General features: G+C 42.3%; 1 protein-coding gene across 2 annotated transcripts in view; it reads right to left on the reverse strand.

The window, feature by feature from the left end:
• Positions 1-23,358, reverse strand: part of LRP8 (LDL receptor related protein 8) — a 174,671-nt gene that overhangs the window by 57,555 nt on the left and 93,758 nt on the right. For both annotated transcript variants that reach the window (XM_069023448.1, XM_069023447.1), the window contains exon 3: positions 10,624-10,746. In XM_069023448.1, coding sequence (XP_068879549.1) covers positions 10,624-10,746 — 123 coding nt within the window. The remainder of the gene's footprint in view (positions 1-10,623; positions 10,747-23,358) is intronic.

Consider the following 23,358-nt stretch of genomic DNA (forward strand, 5'->3'; position numbering starts at 1 on the left):
TGTCTGGCTTGAATATAATGAATCAGGAGCCATTTCTCCAGATTTCACATCAGATAACAGGTAATTATGGAAACAGAATAGAACTTTAATTATGAGAAAAAACATAGATTGTTCTATTGTGATCTTCCACAGCATTGCTGTTTCTTAGAAGTAAACATATTGTGCAAGCTGGAAAGAAACCATTGATTAAAATAATCAAAAAGCCCTACTAGAAGCTTGGACAAGCTTTTCCTTTGTAAAAACCAAAACATTGTATCTGACTAGAGATACAATAGTTGAGGTATTTGACTTACCTCTTCCAAAGCCCACTTTAATTTTTCCTCACAGATTCACTTAATTAAATCTACTATTACAGGGTAGGTTTTTTCATTTTACATACACTATACAAAAGCTTGGTGCACTCTGGGAAATCTAAGAGATTAGAAAATCTTACCAATAGCTTGTTATCTTGATTTCTTCCCAGTCATTTTCAGCTGAAGCAACCTGTCCCTGAAGCATGCCAGCAATCAAATATTTTTAAAAATTAAACAGCAGTAGTTGTACTTACAGGTACCTGATAAGCAGAACTTTTCAGTTCCTCCTCTGAAAAGCTGGAATATCATGAAAACAAGGTCAAAGGTTTCAGAGTCATAGGGAAGAGTCCAGAATTGGAATTACCAAGCATGCCAGGCTATTAATGGAATAGTCACCACCTTTTCCCTGTTTTTTTGTCAGCACAGCGGGTGCTCTGCTGTCCATGCCAGCCCAGGACAGGCACATAAGCACCAATAAACACTTCAGGGGAGATCAGGCCCTGTGGAGGCAGCTCCACTTCTGGAGATGCTCAAGTACAAATGAGACCGGGGTTCCTATGGCTCCTTCCCTTTCATTCCCTGGCTAACCCTGGCACTGGGAAGAGGGAATGCTCCCAGACCACCCGCCAGGCTCCATCAGGAGCAGCTGGTTCCACACAGCCATGAACACACAGCCCCTTCTCGAGGCTCTTGGCTGTGGCTGTGAGTCCAGCACGGCCCCGAGGGGGTCTCCAAGCCTCTGTATCAGCAGCTGCTCTTTCATTTTCCTTCCTCCCAGGCTCACTTTCTTTCTCTTGTTCACAGAGATTATTCCAATTCTAATCAAAACAGGGAGGAAAAAGACCCACAGAACGCTAGGGGGACAAAACTGTACAAAGGAGAAAGGAGCTGAGCAGCATTGAGACAAGACCCATTTGTAAAAGAGATTATGGTCGCAAAAGTGCTCCTTTGTCACAAGGGAAAATAAAGGCACAAAAGGTCCCTCGATGAGCAAACATAATGAAACCTGCCAAGATGAGTGATAAAGTCACAGAAAGAAAAATTATACAAGTTTCCAGGACACTGCCAGAATTAACTGTAAAACACTTTTTCCTGATTCCTGCTGTCTGTACTTTTAGAAGTAAAATTAAAAGCTTGCCTGAGTATGGTGCAACATTGGTATTTCACCTTGTATCTGCCAGGACAGTGTCTCCTCTCTGTTCTGCCAAAGGACTGACTATAACAAACAGCATTCAGGACTTCCCAAAACTTCCTATCATAAAGGAAAAATGGAGTGCAGTGTCCCAGCCCACGTCAGGCCACCTCCAGCAGCCACAGGAGCTGCAGGGAGGCCTTCTCACACCATTCCTGGCAGCACCTGCACGGCCACAGTGAGGAGATCACTGCACCAAGATCCAGGCTCGTACCAAAGAGAGATTTTTTTTTTCTCATGCTAAAGTGACAACTCTGAGGTGTTAAAGGTATTGAGAAGTGAAATGCTGCTCAATGGAACCAACAGCACATTAAGACCTCAGAGCAAAAAAAAGGATTCAGTAGACAAACCCAGATTTAATAAATTCTAGTATGTCCTCATCCTCTTATGTGCAAAAGAAAGTAAGTCTGAAAAGGCTCTGCTACTATTAAATAATTGTGTTTCTTATCTCAGAATGACCATTCCATCCTTTATATACGTACAAAGAAACCCCCACCTGTTTTCTTTTTTAGAGGATAAAACAGGCAGCTTAGATGGCAATTTTAATTGAGTGTGTTCAGGCTGTTGCACAAGAACACTGGTGTGTAGACCTGTGGCTGGGAAGAAAAGACTTTCCCTTACCACCTACACCTTGACTTCATTACAAATATCCCTGCCAGTTCTCACAACTCAGCTCCAAGTTTGACACTTGCAACACGTCTAGAGGCAGGAATTGTGAAGCAGCAACATAAATTCCAGTGGAATTCAGTATGTTAATTGCTATTTCTCAGTCACAATCCACACGGGGCTGATATACCTGGTGAAATACTTGAATGACCTCTTGTTCTTTTCTGTGTGCATATATGTGCATTTCTCAATACACATGTATCATTTTACACACATGAAAGCACACACAGTGGCTAGAAATGAAATCACTGATTGTCAAACATGCTACCTTTGTTAATCCCTGTACAGGAAAAAAAAAAAAAGAGAGACAAGTGTGGTTATGTTTGCAGCCTCTGCCATAACAGAGAATTCACAGTCTCACACAAGTTACAGAGCTCCAGTGACAGGGTAAGATGATGACCTTGCAGCATAGGCCAGGAAAAGGGTGCAATAATTGGCATGAGCCCAATGTGTGCTCTAACGAAGCTACTCAGTTCTCTGCATTTTAATGCAAAGGATTTGCAATGTGTTTTAGTATGTTAGAACATAAGTCAAAAAGGGTCACTTCAAATACAGTCATGAATATAGTGTCCCTAGAAAGGAGGCTGTAGCTACTGCTAGAACCAAGCCTTGGTTAAGGCTCTCACTGCATCCCACAAAGGCACAGGGAGGATCCACACCACCCTCACACAAGCAGGCAGTGCTGGCTGTGACCCTCACCCCAGAGCACAATCTCACTGAAAGCATTGCAGGCATTAAAAATCCCCAGTGCAAGGCTTAAATTACAGAAATTATCTACCAAAGCATTCAGAGACTGCATATTAAACCAGTCTTAATCATGATCCTAATCCTAAAGGAAGCAGGATGGAGTGTCATGAGACCCTTATTAAAACCACAAAAGATTTCAGTGGGAGTTTGTCCTGAATGAAAACAGGATCCTACAACTGTAGGAATGGAGAAAGAGAGGAAAAACACCCATAAAAGAAAATGGGGTAGAACAAGGAAACACAACTTCAACACACAGTTCATGATGATACTAAAATGCAGAAGGTATTTTAATGTCAATAACATTAAGATAAAGACATTTGATATTCACTTATTTTCCTCACACCATAATTCACCCATTTAAAAAAGGAGAAAAGGTTTGCTGTCTGTGCTCTTGTACTGCCATACTACTTCATTCAGTTAAAACATTTCAATTTTCAAATTATGTTTTGCCTTTGATTCCCAGAAATTATTTCCTTTCCACATCAGCTATAATAGTTAAACAACTGTGATTTGTGGATCCTTCCCTCAATAAACAAACAAAAATATAAATATAAAAATCAGGTAATCTGAATTTCAGAAAGCAAGTAGCAAGAAAATGGGGAAAAAAAAAGCACTAAGCAATGAAAAGCTACTTGAGATTTCTGAAAACCTTTAAAGTTTTTAGTAGTTCAATATTTATAGCCTGTTAAATAATTACACATACAAGAGCTTCTCACACTGAACTTTCATTTTCCTGTTATTCTCTCCTATTGAAATAACTGCAAGATTAATTAATATACTGCCATAAAAAGGCAGTATCCAACTCTTTTATGACCACTCCTGTCTATGAACTGCATGAACACATTAGACCAACAGGGAAAATGTTTAAATGCTGGTGTTTAAACTTTGTAGCCATCAACAAGCCAAAGCTCAAAATCGATCTGGGGGATGGAAACACTGCAAATGTCCAAGCAGACAATGCTACATGAAAAAGTGACTCCCCCACAAGATAACACTGCTCAAGAATGGAACAATACAAACATCAGAACAGACCTAGGAGGTTTTTTTGATTGGTTTTCCTACAGAACTCGGTCAGCCCTCTGCAAAGGTCACTGCTGAGACTTAAGCTCTAAACACATTCCCTTAAAGGAAAAACACATTTTGTATAGGTATTACTTAAAACTTTTCAGCATTGTTAGAACTGGAGCACAATCATTACAAATCCTAAATTCATTTACATCTTTAGGTAAGTAAAATGCTGAGATCACCACAGCCATGTAATCATCAAAAAGGAGATGTAATTCACTGCCCACGAGTCACAGACAAAGTTATCCCACTACTGGGGATAAACTGCTCGGCTTTGAGTTGGCCGAATTTCCTTTGATGTAAGAAGAATAATTTCACACTTCAAGAAAAGGAACAGGATGCCAGAAAAACTGGATTTGATTCCTTACTTTGTCAAAGACTTCTCGTGTTAGTCCCTGCAGTTTTGTGTCCTTTGGGATATTGAGGTTGACTTGGGGTTGCTCAATCAGGACACACCTGGAGGCATTCCAGGCAGGAGCAGTGGTTATGGATCCAGAGGCCCTTGGGAAGCACTGGGCTGAGATGGGATGGTTCAGTCAGGGATAAAGGCACATTTGTGAGAATTAGAAGAATCATATACACTTAGAATAAAAGGGACTGTAAGCCACTATGCCCAAGCAACTACTGGTCTGCTGACTGACCTCAAAAAGTCTTGTTCATCTCTACTGTTAAACATTCCCATGGAAAAGGAGTTCTCAGGAGCCTGGAACCCTCTGCAAAGCAGACCTGGAAGCCAAGTGGCATCCTAAAACCAGTGAAATGAATTAATGTTAAAGTTATATTTTGGATGTGATAAAGCTTTAACAGAGGTGAGTGAACAAAGCAAAAACTGTATCCTGATTACAGAATTGCATCATTGCCAATTATCTGACAAAATAATCAGAAATGAGAGACTACAAACAAGGAGAGGCTGGGGGACCAGCACTTGTTTGGCCAACAGAAGAGAAAACTAAAGGAAGATATCATTGCTGCCTTCAACTACAGAATGGGAGGGAATAGTGAAGATGGAGCCAGACTGTTCTCAGAGGTGCAGAGTGACAGGATGGGAGGTGACAGACATGTGCTGCAACAAAGGAGTCTGTCAAGATGAAGGGATTTTTTTCATTAATAAGGGCGGTCAAACATGAGGACAGGGGTCCACTTTTAGCAGGATATTGGACTAGATGACCCCCAGAGGTCCAAATTATGAACCTCTGTCTTAAATTATTCCATGACTTCATGGAGAGATGATCATGGCTGTTTTCATTTTATTCTGTCTCAATACATTTGATCACATTGACAAATCAAAGCTTTCATCACTAGCCCTACAAACCAGTCTGGGCACCTGGAAAATGAGACTGCCACTTTCGTGCCTTGTCTCTGGGAGGATCCTGTGGCTCTAGAAGTGTTTCCACACCCAGTGCCTTGTCCTATATTTGCTTTACAGATGGGGTCCTCAGCTGCTGCAAGTCAGCAGTGCTCCCAAAGGCCCAGCAGGGACAGTGACAGGGCGACAGTGCTGTATTTTATGCTGGCTGTAGCCAATTAGTGCAGTGGGAGTGTTGTTAAAATGCACACCTGTACATCTGGCATTAACATCATCGTATTCAATTCCCTAAATGATCTCTAACAGATTATTCCAACAGAAAACTCCTTAATTTACATGTTCCACTGCATTTGCAACCCCCCAGCATCTTATCACATTTATACCCACAGATCTGCTCTTGACCTTGGGGGGAAAAAAAAGTAAAAAAAAAAGCTTTATGTTACTGCCCCAGGTCCTCAAACTGGGTATGTGGCTGTGCCTGGCTGATCTGGCCTAGTTTTTTCTTTTGCTACTTGAATTCAATGGCCCAGTGTATGTGATGCCCTGAAAGAGACACTCCACCCTTCTCCAGGAAAAATTCTCCAAGGGCAGGGAACAGTTTATTAAGTCCTTTTCCACAAAAGCACAGTAATGTCACCAAACCCACTCAGTCATGCAGGAGATCTGCATCAAAGAAGAATAATAGAGACATAATATCCTTCAGGCTGAATGGAGAGCTGGGAGAGGATTGTGCATTTGGGGCTGAACGATACCATCAATGCTACCAACAGCAGGACTTTACATCTGGGCAACTTAATAGGAAATGAGGGCAGAACTGACCAGCACTGTAAGAGATCAGCACACACAGCAACAGCACACAAAGCGCCTGGGACCATGGAAAATACCCCTTAAAAATATAACTGTCAAGTTTGGATACATCTCCCTGAACAACTCATGACATGTACTTCAAAATACGAAAGAACTGCATGAACTGGTGCTGCATTCCAAGCCAACATTCAGGGTCTGATTTTATATTCCACTTCTATTTTAAAACCTATTTCCAGAACTGCTGCTTATTAAACCTGCCCTACTAAATCATTCCCCTATTAAATGCAGTATGAATTAAGGTTTCCCAGTCTCTTTTTCTTCCTCTTAACACCTTACACTCTAACACCCTGTACCTTTCTGTACAATAATTTCTGCTCTTAACCAGGAGAATGTCACATATCTGAAAAAGAAATAAGTGGTGAGTTTATGCTCGCATTCCTCATCTCATTATATATACAATGTCCTAAGGCAAGAGTTTGCCAGCTTAGATTTTCACTTGCTCTATCCCTTTAATTTGTGTTCCCATCAGTGCTGTTACTGATTGTTAGCATTTGTTTTTATTTTTCACTAGAGATTTTTTCTTGCTTAAGTCACTGATTAAATAATCTAAATCCTTCAGAGGGAAATTTAAAATTTCCTTCTTGTATAAAAAGCAGAATGATTCAGTACCTGTGCTGGAACAGCATTAGGTAGATAACATTCATTTTGCTGGAGGTCTCTGTTAGCTCAGTCAGAAAAATGACTTCCCTTCCCCCTCTCTCAGCTGCAACAAACTGGGTAAGGAAAAGGTGAGGAATCTTTCCATACACATAAGCAGAGCCTGTGTATGTCAGCAGTGGCTGCACCACAGCCCCAGGGCATCACCAAGCCACGCTGGGCTGCTTTTAGTGAGAGTAATGAAAAATAGGGCCAGGGCTCTGGATATGGTGGGCTCTCCAATGTAGAGCACTGTAAGCTACCAAAAATCTCCTGCAGGTGCCAGAGACCTGTCTTGAAGAAAAATGAAGAAATTTAAGCAGTTTCTTATTCACAATGACCCATTTCAAAACATTTGAAAACAAAAGCCTGGATAACCATCTCCTCTAAAATCAGTCCCTGCTAGAAACAAATCAACCTTCAACTAGCACCAAAACCCACAACAGGGAGAAGTGCTAGAGTTTTCATCAGCTGAGGATTCAGTGGGACTCAGGAGATAGCCTTACAGCCACCACTCCCAGACACATTCAGTGGCTTGAAGAAAACAGTTAGAAAAAGAGTAATTGCACGAATAGCAGAAAAGGTGCAGACATCACAGGTCCAGCAGAAATCAGGCCAGCTGTGATGGCATCTCACCTATCCAACACAGGTCATGCTGTCCTGAACACCTGGAAATGTGTAAGATCCCTGGAGAGGATATTGTTAGGTACAAAGCTGAGCAACTTCAATGATTAGGGAAACAGTAAAAGTAAAGTACAATTTTGGTTCTGAAAAAAAAAACCAAAAAAAACCCCAACAAACCAAAACCAAAAAAACCCAAGCAAACCCCACAAACCGTTACCTTTAATCAAGTATAAGAGATGGGGACACAGCATCCCTAACTACCAATAAGAGAGCACAAACTGTATTTAAAAACACACCACAAAAGCATTCAGAAAATAAAGAGCCATTTAGCAGGTGGCTAGATGCTGAGAGGAACAGCCTTGTTTTCACCACATTCTAAGCTGGAAGTACTCCTAAAATGCAACAGTCAGCATTGTCAATGCTCTTAAATTCCCTGGCTAGAATGGACTATGGACAATGTCCCAGTGTTGCATTAACTGAAGAATAACATGGATCCTGGCAGAGGTGCTGGCTGGTAGTTATGTGGCCTGTCTAAAAGCCATTGATTTTGTAAAGCAGTTTGATCTTAACAGAGGTGGGAATTCTCTTACTTCCCAACCTGCCCCTTCCCTAGGCAAGCTCTGCAGGGCAGGCCCCTCCACAGGATGTGCTGCATTTCTAAGCAGGAAAATGAGTGCAGCCTTGACTTCATCAGGGAGAAAGAAAATGGGACTGGAGGGAAGGACCATACAGGAATGTCCATCGATACATTTTGCCCATCACTACATTTTCTGTCTGTCATTACAGCCTCATCTTAAATAACATTTACACAGATGAAGAGTCAGGCCTTTTACAGTAATGGGCCAAATTACAAGGAAAGCCCAACACTCTTTAATAGTTTTTTTTAATAGTTTCTTTAATAGTCTGCTGGGTTTGTAACTCACTGCATTCTTGGCCAGCAGTGGCAGGAAGAGCTGCAAACATGTGTGAAGTTATTCCCTGACCAGCACTGGGTGACGTTACCAGGCTGAATCTGTGTGCTCACAAAGCAGATTGGATCAGCCCTTGAGATGACAAATACTTTGACAAGGATACAAAACAACTGGAAAGAATGTCCCTACAAATTAAAGAAAATTAAAGCCTATATATATCAACAGTCATAAGATTAAAACTACTTGATCTTCATTTGATTAAGTGTGAACTTCAGATCTGAATAATCTTAGAAAAGTAAAGTTCCAAAATTCTAGCTGCAGATATTTTTAGGATTCAAAGGCAAGCTTTTAACTAGTATGGACAGAATCACTGATTTCTCTTGTGAGATAGAAACAAGTCAGACAAAGGCTTCTATCAAATACCCTGTGAATGTCAAGACCCAGATCCATGTATCCACCACACAAAAATTGATCTGTTTTGGCTAAAACTCATAAGAAAACCTGAATATCTTATTTTGAGGCAAAGCAAAGTAAATCTGCCTGGTAGAGATATAAACCAGTAAAGTATGGTACAGTTATATGCTATAGTCTTTGGGCTGGCCTCAAAGCACTTGTATCTAAAAAAACAAATGGAAGAATTGATCCATACAGGTGCTGCCACTTTCACTAGGAATTGCTGATTCATCTGTTACTCAGAGACCAGAGAAGAGGAACAAACTTGTTCCTGTGTTGCAGGAAGATGTTTCATGAGCTGTCTATTTTTCTGAACTGAAGAACCACCAGAGAAAGGCAGACTTTGATCTCTTAGAAAGTTTCAAGTAGGGGGGAAAAAAAAAGATTAAAAATGAAGAAAAAAAATCACAAAAATCTGAACAAATTACTTTCCTCTGAGGACAGCAGTCCCGTATGGCAACAATCTGAGGCTCAGGTCAAGCTTCTTTTGTGATATTTAAGATTTAAGGCTGATTTCCCCAGAGGATGAAATAAGTGGGGGAAAAAATGAAAGGTGAAATGGGTAGAAAAGGAATGGAAGATGATTAACAGAAATCATCAGGGATCTCAGTGCTGCATGGCCTATCCACAGCTTGTGCTACGGCCTCTGACGTGAGATGTGCAGGCAGAGGCTGCAGCAAATGAAGCTGCTTAGTTATTCAGCCCCCCTCCAGACAATCAGGTGGTGGAAGTAGCATTAATGAGACAGCTTTTAACTAAGGAGGATGCAGGGTGAAAGACCAACAAATATAGTGCACAAATATGTTAATGTATTTATTGAGGTAATTTTTTCTGTAGCCTGTATGTGGCTGCAAAAGTGATTCAATTCATTTTATGCAAGAGAAGCACATTCATCTCCCTTAATTAGGGAGAAAGTAGGACTGGTACTAGGATTAAAAATAAAAAGTATGGTTGATTTTGAAGTCCTCTGTGTAGCCCATTCTGGTGAGATCTGATAAAATACTTCCTCCAACACTGCTTCTGAGTCATGGGAATATTTGTGAAGTACATGCCTGGAAATTCAATAGAATGGCCTGTACTAGTTTCTTGCTCTGGCAAGAACAAACCTGCAGATGTAAGTAACCACACAAATAAAAGTCTACATATTAGTATTTTCATTAAAATATCCCTGGGATTCCCTTCAACTCAACATCAGACAACCCTTCACAGTTCTAGAACAATGGAGCACAAATGGGCCTCCTCAAAAGTACGTGATAAAACACACTACATGAAACCCAAGAATGTTCTTTTTACTTACCGGGTTTTTAAAGGGTGTTACCTGCAGTAACATCTGTCACACTTACTCTCTCCTTTAGTTATTTTACATTGCTCATCTTTCATTTGCTGCTTTTTTCATTTGTTCTCAGAGGAAAAATAAAAAATGAAGATTGAGCAATGCTATAACATTGCAAAGCTCCTCTGTAATAACAGAAGTGCTGTCTACAGAGATGATAAATCCCAATATGTTACCATGCAAAACACCAAATCTTGAGTTTCCAAAAAGCCTGATCCCAGGTGAGTATGACACTTCTCACACTGCTGCTGATCATGAGCCTGACAAACAGCTCAAGATGTTTACAATTCCCTTGCAGACAGAAATCCAGACTAGACAGCACTGCCTGTATCGTAGTCTGGAAAACTGGTACATTTGAAAGTTTGTAAACCGTGTGATTTGAATGACCTGAATCTTTTGTGTCTGTAATTTTTGTTCTAACAGAAGCATAAATTGACAGATCATCCTGCAAGTGCTGGGAGTAACAGCTTCAGTTTCTCTGTGCTTTGATAAGAGAACATGTCTGAGAAACACCACAGTGTGCTACTCACTGCATGCTGCTTCTGATTCATCTGACCCATCGGGACATTCTTCTTCGCCATCACATTTCCACCTGGCTGGGATGCAGTGCCCATTGTCACAAGTGAAATCTGACTCAGCACAAGTTTTCTTTGCTGCAAGAAAAGAAGAAAGTACTTGGCATGAATATAAACAGTGCATAAGATCTCCATTGCACCCAACCCCACCAAGGAAGATATGGATTGCCCTGTACTAACAGGATTTGTTTCACATTCAACATAGCTTCTTCATGATGAAGTCCCACATATATCATAGATGGGTGTTTCTTCTCACTAGAACTCTTACCCCTCCATTATTTGACATAGATTCACCCTTCTATGTCTTTTTCCAGCCACTCAAAAAACAGGGATGATATTTTTCAAAATAATTTTCTAAGGCTTTTACTATAAAAAGCTGCTGCCTTCATGGAACTGAAAGCATGCTGCATGATTTACAGACAGGCAAGACAAACAAGTATCACCTTTCGAGTACTATGATCTAAATAATAATGTTTCTATCTATGCCATCTATTCATGGCTTGTTAGTACATCTGTCACCACAGCAGATGATCATGAAGCACTCCTTCAAACACTAACATTAATTTCATTAAATGTCAACCACTCCATGCTCTTTGCTTTGCTTGCATTAATCTAGGGCTTGAAAAAGATGCAAGACATGAACTCAAGCAGTTAATTGGTCTATTCCTCTGTGCCAGTGGTGCAGCACCACATGCTCTGCAATTCTAGTCAGCATCTTCCCACCGCGGCAGAAAGAGAAAATTCTACATATATTTGGTCCCTTCGGGCTGAGGCCTCAATGTTGATGTGACCACCACTCACTCACTGCTTTTGCAGTGGTGACTTCAGTGGTTTTTCTGCTGACTCCTGAGCAAGGGCTGGGGCTCAGTGTCACCACCTTGAAGTGAAATGCTCTCTGGCTAACTGGTATTTACCTTTGTTAGCCATCAACTGACAGAGGAAGTGCTGGCAGGGAGATTTGTCTCTTCCCCCTACAAAGCTGCTCACAACCTAATAGGATCACAGGAAAATTCAGGTAATGAAGGACCTCAGGAGGTCACCAAGTCCAACCTCCTGCTCAAGACAGGCTCAGCTCTGAGGTCAGACCAGGCTGTTCTGTGTTTTATCCAGTCTGGTAGGAAAAAACCCCCAAGATGGAGCCAGCACAACCTCCCTGGGCAACCTGTTCCATGGCTTAGCTGCCCCCACAGTGAGACCTGGGCTTGACAAGCCATTCCCTCTTACAAGTCTTGTGCACACATATTGCTACATCAATACTTCTTCCAGCATACATTTTCAAAGCATTAAACACAACAAATAAGCCTCCGGGGTTTGATCTTTTACTTTCCTTTCTTGTTTTCCTACATGAGCTGCTGTCAAGAAGGGAGTCATGTTAAATATCACTCACGTGCCCACATAGGAAACAAGGAGCATTGCTGTGTGAGGTACTGGAGAGACCTACATGGCTGAAATAAAGCACTCATTTTCTAGCACACAAAACATCCAGCTTCCCTGAGCAGACATCCAGCAGGAAAACACTGCAAAGCACCACTAAGCAGCTGTACAATCTCTCAGGATGCACTTTATAAAGAGAACATACATTTACTCCCCTTCTGTTGCTAAATGAACCAGATTCTGGTAAATGAAAAAAAAAAAAAAAAAAAAAGAACTATTCTCAATTTTCTCTTCAGCCATTCAAAAACATATTATGAACTAATATAGGATAAAAAAAATCCATATAAACCAACAGTTTTCCAAGAGACCAGTCATACTAAGGATCGTCCAAAGACTTTGCACATCTGTTATCAGAGGGAAAAGACTTTCCCCCGAATATCTCCTTTTAGAAATCCAAAGCTTGTGAAACTGGCTGTTGCACATCACTTCTGGGGTATTTGATGCAAGTTTCAATGAATCCGACGTATTTAATGGCCAGAAATGCTGATACTGATAGGACACCCATGCACAGCTGACGTGAGAGCACTCTCCTGCTCACTAGGAAGCTCACTGGGTAAAATGTTGCTTTCTGCTCTTAGGGGAAGGTTGTGGCATCTACAAATGAAACAATCACAGTTTCATCCAGAAAGGAGAGACCAGTGTAATGCTGGAGACATTAGAAACCTAGATTTTAAAATGTATTTTGTTTTGTACTCGCTCTCTCAATGCCCTAATACCTTGCTTTCCACAGCAAAACTGTCTTTTAACTTACTCTCTAGAGATCCAAATAGTAATAAAACCACTATTGTGCCTCAAAACAAACCTCGCCTTTTGCCATCAGTCTCACAGTCTGATATATTTTCGGGACATGGGGGCTCAGGAGTGAGGGGCCAGCCCCAGGGAGGAGTGGCACAGGCACTCCCTCTGCATGGCCAACCTGCTCCCAGCAGATGGTGGCACCGAGGGCTTTGCTCCTTCCCTGCCACTGCTCCTTCTCATGCACCACAATCAGTTCCTTGCCAGGGCTCACAAAAGGGGCAGCAAAGCACTACTGCCAGTCCCAGGGTGTCCCTTGGAAGGTGTCCATGTGCTCCCTCCCTTCAGCCAAACGAAGCTGGGCACAACCACTCACCAGCAGTGGCTGAATCCAGAAGTGTCATCATGTCCCCACACTCTCCTGAAGGTCCAACAGTCTCATGACATAAACCCACAGGATACAAAAGTGCTTGGTCCTTTGTTTGAATCTAAATTGTCTAATCTCTTCAAGGAACAGGATTAAGAGAGGAGGAGCTCAAACCTTTTCGTGATTCTTACACTTATTTCTGCTATTTTAATTTTTTTTTCTTTTTGTTATTTATATTTTAAATACTACCTTTTATTTGCTATTATTTTTTATTACTATTACCCTCCAGCACGGGGTCAGAGCTCTGCAGACTATCTCAATTCCAATAACTCCACTTTCTGTTGCAAACAGCAACTCAGATTATTCAAACTGCGAGAATACTGAAGCATTGTCTCATTTCTCACCTCTAATACGAGACTGGAATCACTTTATTTCCAACCAGATTTACCTTCTGGCACTCAATCCTTATGTCTCTGGGATCACAATGAAGGCAGGGAGCAGTTAATTAAAATATCAGCTCTCTGTCTTTTCCTTCCTTTTTCTTTTTGAAGTCTGATAACTCTTTTTATTAATCTCCCATGTTATACACCTTCCTTCTATCAATAATTCATTGAGGCTTACACCATAATTTGCCAGTGGTGCATTAAAATGTAAAATAAATAAGCACATCCCTTTTAGACAATGAGGAGGACACGGGTTCATTTTACGGTTTCACCTGGCTCAGAAATAGTCAAGCAAAATTAATTGTCCCCCTGAGATCCATTTCCTTTGCCGTAAGCAGCCCAGGCAGCTCTGCTCACATGTCTCTTCCAAATGAACATAAACAAACAAGAGTGAGTAGTCACAGCATCCCCGAGCCTCTGCTCCTCGGGGTGCAAACCGATACCTGGAACGAGAAGAGAGACGGCTCCCGAAGCCTGCGCGGAGCCTTTCATCTCCTCCCCTGCTCGGATGCACCAGTGACACCAAAGAGGCTGCCTCTCTTTTGACTCTTGCTTCATTTGCCTTTAGTTCCTGCTTTTCCTTTCCCACATGTGCAGGTGGAGAGATCTGTCAGAAACTCTACCGGTGCCTGTGTGACCACGGGATCAGCTCCCACAGGGAATGAGCCCTGGCTTGGGCAGCTCTCCAAAGGAGGCCTTAGTTAAAGGCCGTCATTCCTGCTTCTCCCAGAAAGAAAGGCAAGGGAAGAGGGAAAGAAGGTTTCAACGTTACCCAGCAGTGACTGAAAAATACCCTAACATGCTGAGTTTTAAATAAAACTGCATCAAATCCAACATGGACTCTCATTTTCCAAAATGTCCTTTTCCGTTCCATTACTCACATCTCTTATCCTGAACGGCAAGTAAGGATTATGGGGTCATCCCTGCAGCAAATTAAAAGCAGAGAACCCAGGGAGAGTGGTTTAGAACATGAACATTTATAGAGTGAATTCATAAAAAAGCAGTGACTGGGGACATGTTTAATTAGACTTCAGGGAATAAATATACACTGAAAGGAACAAGCCTCGTACTGGCTAGGAGCAGGGACTGGATGATATCAATGTGACTTCCAACTTCTAAAAATACCTGCTTCTGAAAGATCAATTTCCTGACCATAACCCAAACAAGATATCTGAATCTAACAGAAAAGTCCAGGACTTATTCTTTCTTCCTTTTTCTAATAAACCCCAACATCCTCCCACTGCCCCCACTTCATTTAACCTCACTTAATTTTTGCCTCAGTTTTAGAGGCTTTTCAAGGCAGGTACATCTTTTCAGTTACTCCTTGTAAGACACCAGGCCCCTTGTGATTAAATTTCCAATTCATGACTTGTTTATTCCTATTTTTTACATCTGTAATATTAAGCAATACCCAACTCTAAAATAGTTTCATTTCTTGCTACTCCCGATTTCCCCAAACCAACAGCTGAAAAGCAGAATGAACATATTTCCTCTCTTATCATCAACAGTTCTATGTAGCTGTTCAACAGCAGCTGTAATGTAAAAGCACATTAAAAAAGCATATTTTCTTATTACAACTTGCCTGTAAAGGACACCTGAAAATAAGGGCTTTTATTTTTCCCCATAAGAGAATGAACCCTATATAGTAATAACACTCTAAACACAGGACTTTAAGACAAAGGGTTTTGTCCAAACTCTGGGTTGTGTATCCAGATGGAAAACCAGGCCAATGAGATCATCCTTGAGTGTTAACCCACAAAGATCCTGCAAACTGTGCCCCCTCCCCATTTTCTCCCCTCAGCAACTGTTGGCCAACTTCCACCAATTCTAAAAGATGGCAAAGATGTGGAAAATAAGTCTAATCCCACGACTTGCATAAAACTGGGAGCTGAATAGGGAACAATCAAAATCACAGCTCCACAGAGGGAGATAAGGGCAGAAAGCGGCCACAGGGCTGATCTGCTCCATGTGCAGCCAGTCAGACAGGGCTGCCCAGACTCTGCATCTCATCCCAAGGTGGCTTTATGGCAGAGGGAAGGTGGCAATCAGGGATTAAAAACCCCAGACACTGAACTCATTGAAAAGTGGTTTAATTTGTTCCACTACCCCCATTCCTTTATGCAGATCCTGCTCCTATTTTAACTTCTGAATCAACACCAGACTTCCCAGCAAACTGTGTATCTGCTCTCATTTGCAGCCAATATTCAGTATTCTTGCAGAAAACAGTTTCACCCAAGCTGCTGTAAAAAATGTAACAAAATAAAGTAAAGAAGCTTACAATGGAAGTTTTGCTGTGATCCTTCTGCAGCAATAAAACAGCACACCCTGTAGGACATGATAATGGGGAGATGATGGTAGGCCAGAAACACTGAAATTCATAAAACAGGGTATCATTTCATGCTGGGAAACTTCAATGCCAACTTTGATCAGTGGCTTATCAGAGCCACTGACAAGGCTCCATATGAGAAGAAGAAAATCAGCATTGCACAAGTTCAGGAGCTTAAACACAGCCCAGCAGCACCAGTCTGCCCTGAGAGGTGCCAACCACAGCTCAGTGGGTAAGGGAACACCATCCAGCTCCTCCCAGAACAAAATACATCATTATTATGGGTCACTCTGCACCTCCTAAGGACCTCTATCAACCCAGTTTCACAGTGAGCAAAACATATCCCAGGTCCATCACTGCCTTGGCCCAATGAGGTTTTCTGCTTCCCAGAGAAAGGTAAGGGCTGTGCTCCTGATTCAGCTCAAGAGAGTTTACACAAAACTCGACAGCAAACAGTCGTTTTCAGTTTATAACCTCAGTCAGCTCCTGAATCACAAACACAGCCACCAGGACATTGCAAATGCCACTCCTAAACAGAAATTCCCAGGAACAGAAGAAAACAATTAAAAAAAAAATTTAATTCGAAGTTATGTTCACCACAAACTAGATATATAGTCCCTAACTCAGAAAACACTTGGAGCAGGAGACTGAGCCCTAACCACATACTTTGACAGCATCCCTGCCCTTCAAAAAGAATCTGTGCTATTGATCCCCAATCCTTTGATCAGGTTTTATACCCAAAGAATGTCTTAGTTGTCTTAAGGAGATCTGAAAATCCTAACCTACATCTGCAGCCCGAATTCTCTCAGTTCCTGCTGTTGATTTTGCAAAGGAGGAAGTGTCACAGGGAGTGTGGGACAACCCGCCCCCGGAGAGGTTTCCTGCTCCCAGCAGGTGGGCACACAGCACTGCATTCCCTGCTTTAGGCATCCAAACACCGTGTTCTGGGAGCCTGACCCCTCACAGCACCTCTGCCACAGCCATTGCTGCCAAATCCTTGGCATGGGAATCCCAGGAACGTGCTGGTTTGCAGCTACAAAATGGCAACAGAGATCCAAGAGTTGAAATATCAGAAAATCCTAGTGGACGTAGATCATCAGGTCCTTTTAATTTTCAGACAACTAAGGACACCTTGAAGTAATGAAAGGGAATATTTAACCATTCTCTGAATCTGGCCACTTTTTTTGACGCTGCCATCTCAGCAGGCAATTACTTTTATAAAGCAAGATTAATCAGATCTCCTCAAAGAGCCAGTGCTCAGGCACAGACCATGGTCCCTTTGATACTCCACATGAAACACATTCTAAAGAAACTTCTCCCCAAGACCCCCTGAAACAGCCCCAGAAAACAACGCCCCATTGACAGAAGCCCAGTCAGAGGCTCTGGGGCTGCCTGAAGCTGCTGCTCAAGTAACCAAAACATGCACCTGCAGAGCCTGAAGCCCCTCAGATCAATCAAATCAAACCAACGACCTTAAAAGAAGAAAAAGAGATGTCACCTGTGATTTTTCATTAGTATCAAAGCTACCAACTTTTGTGCATTTTAAATGGTAATATGTGTAAACCTCCTATTTAGAATTAAATACATTTTCATGTTTAATATTGAATTCAATGTAAGGAAAATGGCAGAACCTAATTGAAACCTATGAAAAGGAGAACACTGAAACAACGTTCTGTTTTCATGTATGAAATTAAAGTGACTTCAGCTAACAAATGCAGGCCTTCCTTCCTAAATTTACTCACATAAATCAAGGTAAAACTGAACAGTATTTTTCCCCAACCTGTCCTCAGGTTGCTGCTGTCATTTCAGTCTTTAAGAAGGGCTGTATGCTCAAAGGTTGCTCTGTTTTTTACCAAATCTACAATCTGATTTAATGAATGCAGTATTTGTCCCTACAAACCATGTTTCACCAACAGGAAAAGCAAAATTTCTCTTCTTCCCAGAAGAGAAATCAAGGACAAAAACATCCACTTGGACTGGCATGCTCCTTCGAGGGCATTAGAGGTCTGTCAAACTTACTGCTTGGTATTCAGGACAACTTCTCCTTGCAAGTTTGAAGGCTTAGTCAGGGCTCTGGGGCTTTGTCTTAGGGAGCTTCGCAGCTGGGAACAGACCAGGCAGAAAGCTCAAGTGCTGCCTCACTCACTTCAGAGGAACGTGCCCCACACACCTTCAGGCAAGGCTCCCTCCAACATCTGCTCCCTCCATTCTTCCCTCAGCTTTCTGCATTTTTTAAAATCCACTCATAAGGCATCAGTCATCTTTTAAGCTGTACAAACCCAGGTTTTTTGACAATTTCCTCATTTTTATTCTCCAGGAACCCCCATCACCTCAATGCTCAAGTCTCTGGAATTTAAAAAACAACAAACAAACCCACAAGACAACCAACCAGCTTCCCCCACACTGTATTTGTACATTGGAAAATCACATCCTTCTGCAGAGGAAGGGAGAAGAAGGGACAGATTTTCCTACCAGCATCTGAAATACACTCTATCTTTGCTCAGAAACAGGCTGACAGCCCTGTCCAGCCTGCAGTCACCTCTGGATGCTACCCATCAGCCTCATTGCTGTGTGACACCGCACAGCAGGTGTGAAAAACCACCCACCACCCAGTGTCAAAACATGCCACTGACAAAATCTCACTGTGGCTCTTCCTCATCCAGCAGCAGCAGTGACAAGAAGGCTGCCAAGTGCATAGACAAGGTTTACCTTCAGTAAATGGAATTTTTCTTACAACAAAGATTATACAAGGTAGCACTGAATGAAAGGGCTATCAGAAAACTTGCTCCCCTTTAAGAGATCTGAGAACTTGAAAGTGCACAAGGCATGTCCTCCCTTGCAGGTCCATGGACACAGAGACATTGAATGACATGCCAGAACTCATGCAGCAGATCTGTGGCACAGCCAAGGGCCTGCCCACGTCTTTCCGCCACATTTGACGGTGCGGTCGCCGTATCTTACGCTCAAGTCAAGATTTCCTCTGTGTGGAAAAGAGCAGCCATCGCTCTGCTGTGGAAGCTGAACGTGTTTCCAGAACTCCATATTGCTGCAGTCATGACCTTTTCAAAGGATTTGGTATGCTCCGACTTTCCAGTTTGTTTCTAAATATTTCTTTGACTGAAGCTCATCCACACTGACTTTTGCTGACAGAATTGCCAGCTTTGTCTGTCTCTCTGGGTTTTGTTTTGCCTTCTTTTAACAAGCAAGACATTGTTGCAAGACAGAAGCTCTTGGGGTGGCAATAACATGTATGTTATTTCACAATGAAGGACGTCCACAAATTCCTCAAGAGGCACTTAATATTATTCTGTCTTTCTATTTCTGGGAATCGAACACTAGGGGCCATATTCTACCCGGATGAAACATCACCAAAGTCCATGAATAATCACTGGTCTCAGTGGTCTCTGTGCAAAATTGGTCTCAGATGTTTTTATGACACCCTATGATGTCTGTTTTCAGTACAGGTTTTATAACCCTCAGCCTAAGAGTCAAAGCCCCTGATGACAAAAGTTCCTGGTGCCCTGCGTCAAACCCCCGATGACAAATGCCAGGTTTCCTGAGGACAAAACAGACCCAGAGCAAATATAGTAAGACAGAAAAGCAGAAGTGGTTGAGTTGAGGGAGCAATTTTGGTTCCCACCTACACATATGCCCATAGCTTAGCACACAGGTATCAGGGAAAGAGAACAGCCATAATTGATGGATAAAATTGCCTTCAGTTATTCAGAAAATGAGAGAAACGAGACTAAGGCACATGAGCACAGATAGAGAAAAGAGACAAAGACATGTGAATGCAGATTCTTTTACCGAGTGAGATATAAGGAAAATGAAGGCCTCCCTATATAGTCAGTGCTCTCTGCTCTATTTGATGTTTTTAACTATGATTCCTTTTTCATAGATGGTGTTAAGAAAATCTCAAAGACCAGTGGAAAGGATAGCAAAGAATACCTCTGAAGCCTGAAGCACCACTTTTTCTTACCTGGCCCATGCTGTTATGTTGAAACATAACAACACTGGGGTTTACAGGTGCAGAATTTGCCTTTCACAGCTTGGACACAGCATTTAAGTTCTTGCTGTTTGAATTTAGTGTACACACTGTGAGGTTAAAGTGCACCACAGCAAAACATGGCACCTCCAGCAGAATTTCACACCAAGTTTGCACGCAGGAGGTAAACCCAGGGGCCCTAAATCCTGTGCAGAGCCAAGTATGATGAACTCCCTGTCATGCTTTCACTGGAGCTGCATGATGTGGGTTTCAAATCAGCATCAGGCATTTCTGGCAAGCCTCAGCCCCTGGCTGCACATTTGTCACTGCTCTGGTAGGGTCTGCCCTGGCACAGCTGTGTGAGCTTTGTGGCTCTGCTCACTTGGCCGACATGGGCTGTGGGAGCACAAAAATCTGCGGGGAAGCAGCAGCAATTTCAGCAGCCACCTTTGCCACTGAGAGCAGAGCAGCACCACTACACACTGGGGGTCCCCAGAACTGCAGGCAAAGTCACTTCCTCTACAAATCAGCTTTAAAAACAGCCAAAGAGAAACAGACACCGTTTAAACCCTGTTTTGCAGAACTTGGCCTGGGTCCAGGCTGCATACTGTTCCTTACAACTGTGTGGGAAACCAGTAACCTGATATTTACACCTGCGGGCTCTGTGTTTGCAAGCATGGTGAAACACACGTGCAGGACATTCCTATGCACGAGCATTATGTTTCCAAAAATGTGGTAATTACTAACAGCACAAGTATCTCTGACCCGTCATATAAATTACCCTAATCTAAGGACACGCTGGAAACGTGACAGAAGTCATTGCAAAGCTCCCAATTTCTAGGAAAACAAAGGGGAAAAAAAGGAAAAAAGCAAAGGCTTGTCAAGAGTCAGGATCAACGGCCTAAATCAGAGACTTGAAGACTCAATCCATGCAATGGCAAAAGGATGCCTTGTGTAGGTAGGAAATAGGGAGAGGGGACACAATAAGTGTAACAGACCTGAGATGCCTGAGGAGGTATTGCTGGTTCAATGCACAAATCCATGTGAGTGGACAGGAGGGAAAGGCAATGAGGGTTTGTGCTCCCAATTAGGGAATTACATGTGCAACAACACACCTGAGCATTCTGTTTGGCAGCCAACAGCAGGAGGAATGAAGCTGTTATTTTGCTTGGTTCTGCTGCATTTATGCATTTTTTATTAGAAGCAGCACTGCATTTTATGTCAATTTACACATGGTCCAGTTGCTTAATGTTGGATCGATGTTTGCTCTTTTTCTTCTGTTCCTACTTTAATCAATAAGTTGCAGAGTAAACCATGCAAGAAACGCTCTTAGTGTTAAGAAAAAACCCCATGTGCCATGGTTTATTTTCTGGGAGGCTAAAATACTACAATTAAAATACCCACTGAAGTGCCTTGGAAGAATGAAGAGTCAATAACCATAAAAGGGACAGATTTTTCTAAAGACTTAAATCCAGTGTTTTCAGCTTTGTTCCCTTTTTCCATTTACTTTTTTATTAACAAAATGATGGCACTTCAGAAGTAAAAATTTTTTCCTAGAGTTATTTTAGAAAGTTCCCCTTTCTGGACCTACATTCATAATCTTGAAGTATGGAACTCATTCAGACACCAAAAATAGAAATGGAAAATGGAAAGTAACAATTGGATTGCCACAAAAACAAAACACCAGAAATCCCTTATGCTGTAACAAACACTACTGAAAGCATTCTTACATCACACCAATAGCTATGGTAAAAGAACCTAAAGTGAATTAACTGGGCAGGAACACATTGGGAATGTCCAAGGTAATTTAAAAAAACAGTAGACCCTGGTTGTTAATGATCTTCAGACAGACCAGTGCCACAGATGTCCCTGTGTGTGCACCTGTGAAGACACCTTTTCTACAGCTTTGTTAGCTGCTCCATAAAGAAGACATTAATTGCATCCAATGACTAATTTGCCAGGAATCTTGCTTTTTAAGACCACTGAATCAGAGCCCTGGGAATTGTAAGGGATCGCACACAAAAGCATTTTCAAGCCTGTCTCCAAAGCCAGCATCATTTCAGACTGAACAGCAGGTTCATCCTCTGATCCAAGTCTGTTGCGGCGGAACAGCGCCAAACAAATGTCTGTTAATATTCTGCCAGGAAGCACGAGCGGATGGGCTCCTGCATTGCATTAAGACAAGTGCTCAGGTTAAGAGTTGGCCATCGGTCGTGCAGCTCCCCCATTCAAGCATGAACCTCTTCACCCATCACCGTGTGTTGTCAAATGCTTTTGTGCATTGCAATATTAAATACTTGTACCCTGGGGATGGGAATTGAATAGGCACAACACGGAAATTATGATGCCTGCAACCACAGCCTTTAACCTATTAACAAGTATGACCAAGATCACTTATTCGGAGCTCTCTAATCATCAAGGCAAGAAGACATCAACAGCTACTGTGTCACGCTGACAGGGCCTTCAATGGGAAGTGTGGTTCAAAGGTCCACAGGAAACACAAAGCAGCTTTGTCTTTAGATGTAAAGAACAAAGCTACCATGTGGCACAGCATCACACATGCAATTAGTCAGGAAAGTTAATACAGTAGAAGCAGATGGTGGAACCATGTCAACATTTTTAGTGGGCACATTTCCCCTTACTCTCCAGTTGCTGTGATCCAAGGTCGGGGGAGCAGCAGGCAGATTGTTGGTAAGCTGGACCCCACCAGGGATTGACAATCCCCTTTTATCTATCCATCTGAGGTAGCCCTGTGCTCCCACTCTACTGGCATAGCTCCATCTGTGACACCTCCCCTCCACCACATCCCCATGCCGCAGGGTAGCACCATTAACCTCAGTGCACACTGAGAGAAAATGAGGCAGAGACAGTCAGTCCCTAACCCTGGTTGTGCTGGGAGATACTGACAGGAAAAGGCATTAAAAACTCCCCTTCAGTGGCCCTTACACTGCTCATTCTGCTCCTTTCTGCAGCTCAGTGTGTTACCAAATGCTACATGAATCACATGTACAGCACACGTCACTCTGCAGGACTTTACACGTTTGCAAAGAGCAACTGCTCCTTTCTCGCTGCCAGCCCTAAAGCTCAGCTAACACAGGGTAGAAATGAGAGGCTTCTTGGTCACCACCAATCACACTGGACACACAGAAAATGTAAAACGCAAACCACAAGGATCACACAAAGAAATACAATACAGGAAATGCTGTGGTTTGCATGACTTTGAAGTTAACAGCCCTGCACAGTCTTCAGACAAAGTCTCTCTGCTGCTGTTGGCAACCAGTTCTGCCCAGTTCCCCAGCTCCATACCTCATGGATTTCAACAGCACCCAGGTGAGGATGGCAGGAGCTTTCAGCTCTGCAAGTCATTTAATTAAAATAAAATGAACAACCAGCAGTTAGT

This window comes from Aphelocoma coerulescens, chromosome 8 (assembly GCF_041296385.1).
Source record: "Aphelocoma coerulescens isolate FSJ_1873_10779 chromosome 8, UR_Acoe_1.0, whole genome shotgun sequence".
NCBI lineage: Eukaryota > Metazoa > Chordata > Aves > Passeriformes > Corvidae > Aphelocoma > Aphelocoma coerulescens.